Genomic DNA, 7,694 nt, shown 5'->3' with positions numbered 1-7,694 from the left:
AGTACAAAGGTGCGTGAGCTTCTCCATGTCTGTCAGGCTGTACGGAAGACATCGCCTCGAGGAAGGACTCTCTGATGGGGTCCATGTGGTCGGTGTGGAAGGCACAGGAGACACGCAGCATTTTGACCTTTGTTGGGTTTTGATCTTGAAGTGCAGCAATGGCTTCTGTCGTTCCTGCTACTGTGACAGATGTGGGAGAATTGTCACACGCCAGTTTCACTCCCTGACTCTTGGCAACAAGCTCCTCAGCCTCTTTCCTTGATGCACGCATGGCTGCCATGCTCCCACATCCCTGCAGTTTGGCTTGTTCTGTGCTTCTGATGTAGATAGCCCGGATAGCTTCGTCCAAAGTCAGACCACCGCACGCATAGGCTGCTGCAACTTCTCCTAGACTGTGACCGACGATCACGTCAGGGGAAATGCCCCAATGCTTCAGCAAAGCAAACAACCCCACCTGGGTGAAGAGTATTGCGGGTTGGGAGACTTTCATTTCTGCAAGTGTGAACTCGGCGGGACCGTCGCTTGTGTTGAACAATCCGGTCTTCTGCATAAGGGACCATCCACTGACTTGTGTGAAGATCTGGTCACAGACATCGACTGTTTCCCTGAACACAGGCTCTAGCTGATACAACTTCCTTCCCATGTCATCCCATTGCTGCCCTTGACCAGGAAAGACAAAGCAAACTTTAGGACGGGCATTCTGTGATATTCCGGTGATGACATCGTCAGCAGCCATCTTGTTGACAAAACATTGCAGGCCTTCTCTTGCTTTGGCCCCAGAATTGGTGACGACAGCAAGTCTATTTTGATAGTGGTTTCTGCGTGTCGCTACCCATGAAGAAACGCTGAGGGCATCTTTCTCTTCTTGAAACGTCAGCCACTTGGAAGAAAGGTCTCTGAGGGCGTCTGAAGACTTTCCACTCAGCGGCAGAATGATGAAGTCACCCTCTTGGTCACTTGGTCCGAACTGCCATCCCCTCCCGTGGTGGGTCGGAGCTACTGGCGGTGTAGCGTTGTGCTCCTCCATGATGACATGGGCCAGGGCTCCACCAAATCCAAAACAGTTCACGCCAAGCGTCACGTTTTGGTTGTCAGGAAAGTTCTCTACTTTGGTCTGTACAGAGATGCCCAGCTCTTCAAAGTCAACTTTAGGAGTCGGTGAGGTGTAGTTGACGGAGGGACAGAGGGTTCGCTTATCCAGCATCAGTGCTGTCTTGATGACACCCACCATTCCTGCAGCGCACTCCATGTGTCCAAAATTGCTCTTGGCAGACCCGATCCTCATGGGGGAGGCGCGATGCTGACCGAAGGCTTTTCCGATGGCTTCAGCTTCTGCGGGATCTCCGACGGGCGTACTGGTCCCGTGAGCCTCGACGTACAGGACATCTGAGAGGGGAACTCCGAAGCGGGCGTAGGTTGTCCTCATGAGCTGCTCCTGTGCACTGGAGGACGGCATGGTGATGCTGTGACTGAAGCCGTTATCGGATATGGCACTTCCCCTGATGATGCTGTACACGTGATCTCTGTCTCGTATGGCGTCGCTGAGAGGCTTGATCAGGACGGCTCCAAACCCTTCACTGCGGACGTAGCCGTTGGCAGATGCGTCAAATGGACAGCTGAATCCGTCAGGTGACAGAACCCCCATTGCGCTGAAAGCTACGGTTACCTCCGGCATGAGGAGCACATTGCTGCCCCCCACGAGGGCGACGCTGCATTCTTTGTTCCTCAAGGAGGAACACGCGATGTGGAGGGCTGTCATTGATGCTGCGCATGCGGTATCTACAGCAAGACTGGGTCCCTTCAGGTTGAAAGCATAGGAGATTCTGTTTGCGGCCACGCTATGCGCTATTCCTGTGTTTACATATGAGTTGAACAGGTGTTTGTCTCCTGCCATGAACAAAGCATAATCTATCATGCCTATTCCTACAAACACACCACACGACTCAGACACACTCTCAGGCGTGATACCTGCATCTTCAAACGCCTCGTACGTCACTTCCAGCAGGTGGCGCTGCTGGGGGTCCATCATGGCGGCCTCACGAGGTGAGATCTTGAAGAAGGTATGGTCGAACATGTCGATGTCGTCCACAAACCCAGCCTTGCGTGTGACGTGGGTACCTGACTGGTGTGGGTCTGTACTGTGGTAGGCTTCAAGGGACCATCTTTCTGGTGGAACCTCGGTGATGACGTTTCTTCCTTCTCTGATGACGTCCCAGAACTTCGAGGGAGTGTCTGTGCCGCCAGGCATTCGGCAACCTGAAATTGATTACAGATAACGCACACTTAGTATTGATTGGTATAGCATCTTATGGATAGGAAAATATGGTACCAGACTTCTTATAAAGGTTCTTGGTTCAGTAGTGTTAGAAAGTTGGATTCCTTTATGGCTCACCGATTCCGACTATAGCGAGTGCATAGTGGCTGTCGTCTGGACCTGGATGTTGACATGACTGCTGTGTCTCTTCACATCGCTTTTCTCTGCTCTGTGCGCGATAGTTTCTTTCCTCGGGGAACCCGTCGAAATGGTCCTTATTGCTGTCTTCCATCTGTGGAATACATCGACAGCAAAATGATACACTGGTTGCAGACATGATTTGATAATGAAAATAATTTTCTTCATATAAAAGGTAAACAATTCAAAGATGGACATGGCTAGGCTAAAGGCCCCCTCTCACTTGACGTGGGGCACGCTTGCGGCATTGCTGCGTTCGAAAACGCAGATGTACCCCCACGGAACCTAGAGGTGCCGCAAGCAAACCTAGAGGTGCCGCAAGCAAACCTAGAAGTGCCGCTTGCAAGCGCGACGTTTTTTAAAAAGTTTAAAAATAACGCAAGTGGCAAGATGCCGCAACAGTGCCGCAACAGTGCCCCAACGGTGCCCCAACGGTGCCCCAACAATGCCCCAACAGTGCCGCCACCATGCCCCAAACAGTATCAAGGATATATTTTGCCTATTTTACACCAAGAATCAAAAGTAAACACCATTTTATCACCGAAAAACTATTTTAGATGCATTTCTAATAATTTTACAGCGGTTTTCGATCCAGTTAAAACACTGCGAATTCCAGAAAACTTACCTTGTATCCGTATTCAGAGTTAACTTAAAAATACATCTTTTGATTTATTTAATGGAAAGTAGGTCAGTATTTTATACTTGAAAACAAAAAATAAGTAACTGGTTTATCGATTAACCTAAGGATGTAGAGATAAAGGTTATCGTACAACGTTCAAAAAGAAATTATTTATGTTGGATGATCATGATAACGAGTTTGCGTTTGCGTTATAACGTTACAAGCTAATCATTGCTGGCAGCCTGCCACCGATAAAATACAAAATTGCAGTCATTCAGACCCATGGGCCATATTTTTCTCACTTTTTACAAATATGATAGACTTAGACATCAATAGGCTGGCAAGCCATCCACCGACAATGAAAATACTCAGCGTCATACAAAAAAAGTATGAAATATCAAACATTTTCATTTTAGAAATTTGCAAAATTGGTGAATAAACATATAAACATACATAATTACACATAACGTTACATGGTGCAAAACGTACACATCGAGTGAAATCTGGTATATAGTTCGTGTCCGTTTATTTGGGTCATTTCCTTTACTGTAAAAGTCTTTCAAGGTTATTTATAGCATATGTACCATATAATTCATTATCATAAGGGAAATCTTTTCATTATAAATCTCATTTTGGGGCATTCTCATCATTTTACGGTGATTTTTCATAAATTGACAACGCTGCAATTGTCAATAACATGTTCATTTAGTCTAGAAACGCAACAGTGCCGCACGTCAGTGTGAGTGCAAGACAAAATCGGCGAAATTAACACAACAGTGCCGCAGTGAACGAACGCAGCAATGCCGCAAGCGTGCCCCACGTCAAGTGAGAGGGGGCCTTTAAGGCTAAGGGATGAACCCACCTTGCTGGGCTCTGCCTGTTGAGAGGCCATGGCGTCCACTGGTCCCGTCATACGGTACGGGTAATGTGGTCTTCTTGTCCTGGACCTGAGATGAGACACAATGTTACATAAACATTAAGCATTGTTCATATAACCTAGTACAAATAGCTGTAGAGAAAAGCGTTGACTTGCAAAATGGTGGTTACCTGACATCAATAACACTAAATGTGTGGTTAAGGAAATGTCAGCTTGAGTCATTGGAAAGTAGTTATTGTAGAATAGGATGAAACTACATGAAATATTCTGTATTGGCAATTTGTTTTGCAGAATCTTACACTTAAAGTGTACGTAATCTGTGTCACACAATCATAATAGTTCCCGTATAGTCATGCCCTTAACTATACAGAATGATTTAAACGAAGTGACAAAGACCCGATGTACACGAGGGAGAAAGACCTGTCCCTTCATCCCCGTGGATGCTCCCTATTGCTCATGATGTCGGTAGAGCTATTCTATGGTTTGTATCTAATAATAGAGCTACTTCTCCAGGAGCAGAACTTTGCTTTATACCTTTAGGTTGATATTAGCGTACGCGTTAACACCAACGGTACATCGGAATGATTAAAGGAACCGTAACGTTACCCATTTTGTAGATTGTGCCACACATATTACTACGGATATTTTATGTAAATAAAACCTATTTCGCAGCAAATATTCTCCGAAGACGACAGTATTCTGTAGTTTTGCAAAATTCATACTATTCACCCCTTAGAAATATACCAATCTAACCGAATTCTCATGAGTTTTACAAAATTCATAATGTTATGAGTTTTGCGGAATACATATGTTTCCTACTAATATGATCATATATGATGGACCAGTGCCTGGCTAACACCGATTCTGAGTTTTTTTAAAGCCAAGATATCGTTGGAATACGTAGAAGTCAGAAGTCGTCATCTTGAATTTACCGCTCATGACAGTTTTGACACGTGAAACACCGTGAGTCACGTGATGCACAGAGACAGCAAATGTAACAGACTGATCATATTTGGCACAGTAAGGCACAGTACATGTTCGGCGTGCAGGTAGATCAATTAACCTACCAACCAATCACTGCTCAGGACGGAAATTTGCAAAAGCTTCAAGAGTGACAGCAATTTGCCATAGCACCCGAAATGTACATCTTTTTTACAAGAAACGGAATTGCGTGGTTTACCGTGCCTCGTACGTTTAGAGTTTGAAACTGAGTCAGAGGTGCAAGCAAGGTACAAACATATCGAGCTAATCTCTAGTAGACCCCATAGGTGGGCCGTGGGGGGGAAATAGTAGAAAACATGTACCCGTTGTATCTAAAAACAGGGTTTTCAGGGATATCAAGCAGACGGAGAGTGGTTTCAAATTGCAATATTTTCAAACCACCACCCGTCAACCTGATATCCCCTTTTTAAATACAACGGGTATAGCTTACCCCGCGGAAGAAGGTGAACTAGGAGTAACAGGAGTTTTTATTAGCTGGTCAGCCGAGGACGCGAAAGGGGACAAGAGGCGGAAATGGAGTCACGGCAAGGCAAAGTGAGCGAACATCGGTACCGCTTGGTATGCGCTAAAGCGTGCGCATAATTATGTCATCATTGAGTCATTGAGCTTCACTAACACGAAAAATGAGTTCTGTTTTATGACTGATAGAAAGAACGTGATAAATCTAGGCATAGAAATGTCTATGTCACTGGATGCACGATGAAGAAAATCACTAGCGCCACCGTACATGAAGAGCTAGAGACACACAGGCAAGGTGTTTATACCTAGCTTGTGTCAAGTTCTGCTGTATCCATTTAGGCCAATACTTAAGTACCGTTGCACATACATGTGACGGTAGTTCACCATTATCCGCGGGGTAACCTATATCCGTTATTTTCAAAACATGGTATTTAGCGATATCATGTCGACGGACTGTGGGTTTAAAACTGCGATATTAAATATTGCAATTTGAAACAAACGACAGTCCGTCGACTTAATATCCCCCAATACCCTGTTTCTCATTAAAACGTTAACAACGGATATAGAATACCCCGCGGATGAACTAGCGTTAGTTGTCATTGTCATGTAACAAATTTTGTATCATGCATAGTTTTATTCAAGGTTTGTGTATCTATCAAGCCGTTTTTCTTTGCTGTCTGGTTACTAAGTAGAATGATTAACGATTACAGAACTTAAACAATCTGAAATGTTAATGGACATCCTAGCTTTGGGCTGAGGTTGCCCGGTGGGTAACCTCAGAAAAAAAAAAGGATTTGGAATTTGCAACCGGGTAGTCATTCCTGATTTGCGTGCCGGTGGCTACTGTATACATATGACACCTACCCACATAACACACAAACAAACAACACCAAAAGCACAACCTTCTCGGCGAAGCATATGATATAATGGGTAACTATCGTCATCCAGCGCGATTCAGACCGCAAACACATCCAGCTGTCTTAATTCTACATCCTGCTGGCACAGTGAGTTGCAAAAAAAGACAGAAAAAGTATAACTCGTCATCAAACGGCCGCGTTTATAGGCAATATATAAGTTATACCCGGGCTGAGCGCCGCCCGCCCGATCGTCAAAAACGCACAAAGATTCAACACACCAGGTGTGTATGCTGGGGACTGTCTGAACTCTGACAACATGACTAAAATCGAGAACGCTTATTAAACTATCGATATCAGGTCATTTTTGTTGAAGCACGCAAAATTCATACTAAAAGTTTCTTCCTACCTTTAATTTCTCGTTGATTTCCCTGATGAGGTGTTCTGAAGACAAAATTGCAAAACTAACACTTTTTATCAGGAGACTTCCGACTCCCTAAGATGACCATCTGGCTGACGAGACTAACAGTTATGTAAGCTTCACATGGAACTACTGGGTTTTTATAGTCCTGTGTTAATTGGCCTTGGCAATATTGTTCGTGATTTCTAGGAAAGGGTGTCAAGGGTGGGACGTGTTGGCTCTCTGTGATTTCTGCAGAAATTTGTTTCCTTATGACGTTGATGCACAGGGAAGGAAGTAACACAGGGAGGGTCTGCGGTTGTGATCAAACATCCTGATGGGTCGTGTAAAAAGGTGAACCAGATAATACCGGTTCGCAGAGGGCACGACCCTGGTAATCGTCAGGTTGTTGACCTATTACGGGTATCATGGCGTCTCCCGTGGAGTTAAGTACTTAAAGATAAGAGATTCGCAAGGAAACAATAAGAAATATAGAACATGGGGTTGCTGTTTTTTATAGTTGACTAGCAAGTACTCCAAATCTGAAGCACGCTTACTGAATAAAATGTACTTTTAAGTAACTGTACTTTTAAGTACATTTCAGTAATGTGAAAATTATTGGTTCTGGTTGGTTTAGAAATTTGGATATTTGTTACTTGATGGACATGCGAATAAAGCTTGAAAAAGTGTTCCATTGCTAGCTGATGAAATTGAGACTGTCTGTGTCCGCTCATGAGACACCTAATAACAAAAAATATCATAGAAGTCAGGTTTAAAGTTCTCTTACAATTACTGCAGAACGGTGCCAGCATGTATCCTTGATTAGTGCAGGGTTCTCACAGTTCCATGGCATCCTGCTGTGTTCTGTGCCAGTGTTGGTCAGTGTCATTACTTGTTCGGTGGTCATTCTGTTGTTGTACCTGCTAACATCCGGTTCCTCCCGTTTTCTTGGCAATGATCCATGTTGCGTCAGTCAGTACGTACACATACTGTAACCCCTATAACATATGCCAAGTTGAAGTTGGCTAAAC

At 44.5% G+C, this 7,694-nt stretch overlaps 1 protein-coding gene across 1 annotated transcript; it reads right to left on the bottom strand.

Annotated features, from left to right (window-relative positions):
- Positions 1 to 32: 32 nt before the first annotated feature.
- Positions 33 to 3,984, bottom strand: LOC118410407 (putative inactive phenolphthiocerol synthesis polyketide synthase type I Pks15). The gene is made up of 4 exons (XM_035812148.1): positions 3,934 to 3,984; positions 2,393 to 2,546; positions 128 to 2,256; positions 33 to 71 (listed from the first exon to the last, which is right to left on the bottom strand). Exons 1-4 carry the CDS (start codon positions 3,982 to 3,984, stop codon positions 33 to 35), a joined length of 2,373 nt encoding a protein of 790 aa, XP_035668041.1.
- Positions 3,985 to 7,694: the final 3,710 nt, after the last annotated feature.

This window comes from Branchiostoma floridae, chromosome 1 (assembly GCF_000003815.2).
Source record: "Branchiostoma floridae strain S238N-H82 chromosome 1, Bfl_VNyyK, whole genome shotgun sequence".
Taxonomy (NCBI): Eukaryota; Metazoa; Chordata; class Leptocardii; order Amphioxiformes; family Branchiostomatidae; genus Branchiostoma; species Branchiostoma floridae.
This window is presented reverse-complemented; position numbering and strand designations above follow the sequence as displayed.

Coding starts and splice junctions, on each gene's coding strand:
- LOC118410407 (XM_035812148.1), bottom strand. CDS start 3,984: ATGACGGGACCAGTGGACGCCATGGCCTCTCAACAGGCAGAGCCCAGC. Junction 2,257..2,392: donor ACTCGCTATAGTCGGAATCG/GTGAGCCATAAA, acceptor AATCAATTTCAG/GTTGCCGAATGCCTGGCGGC. Junction 72..127: donor AAGATCAAAACCCAACAAAG/GTCAAAATGCTG, acceptor GGACCCCATCAG/AGAGTCCTTCCTCGAGGCGA.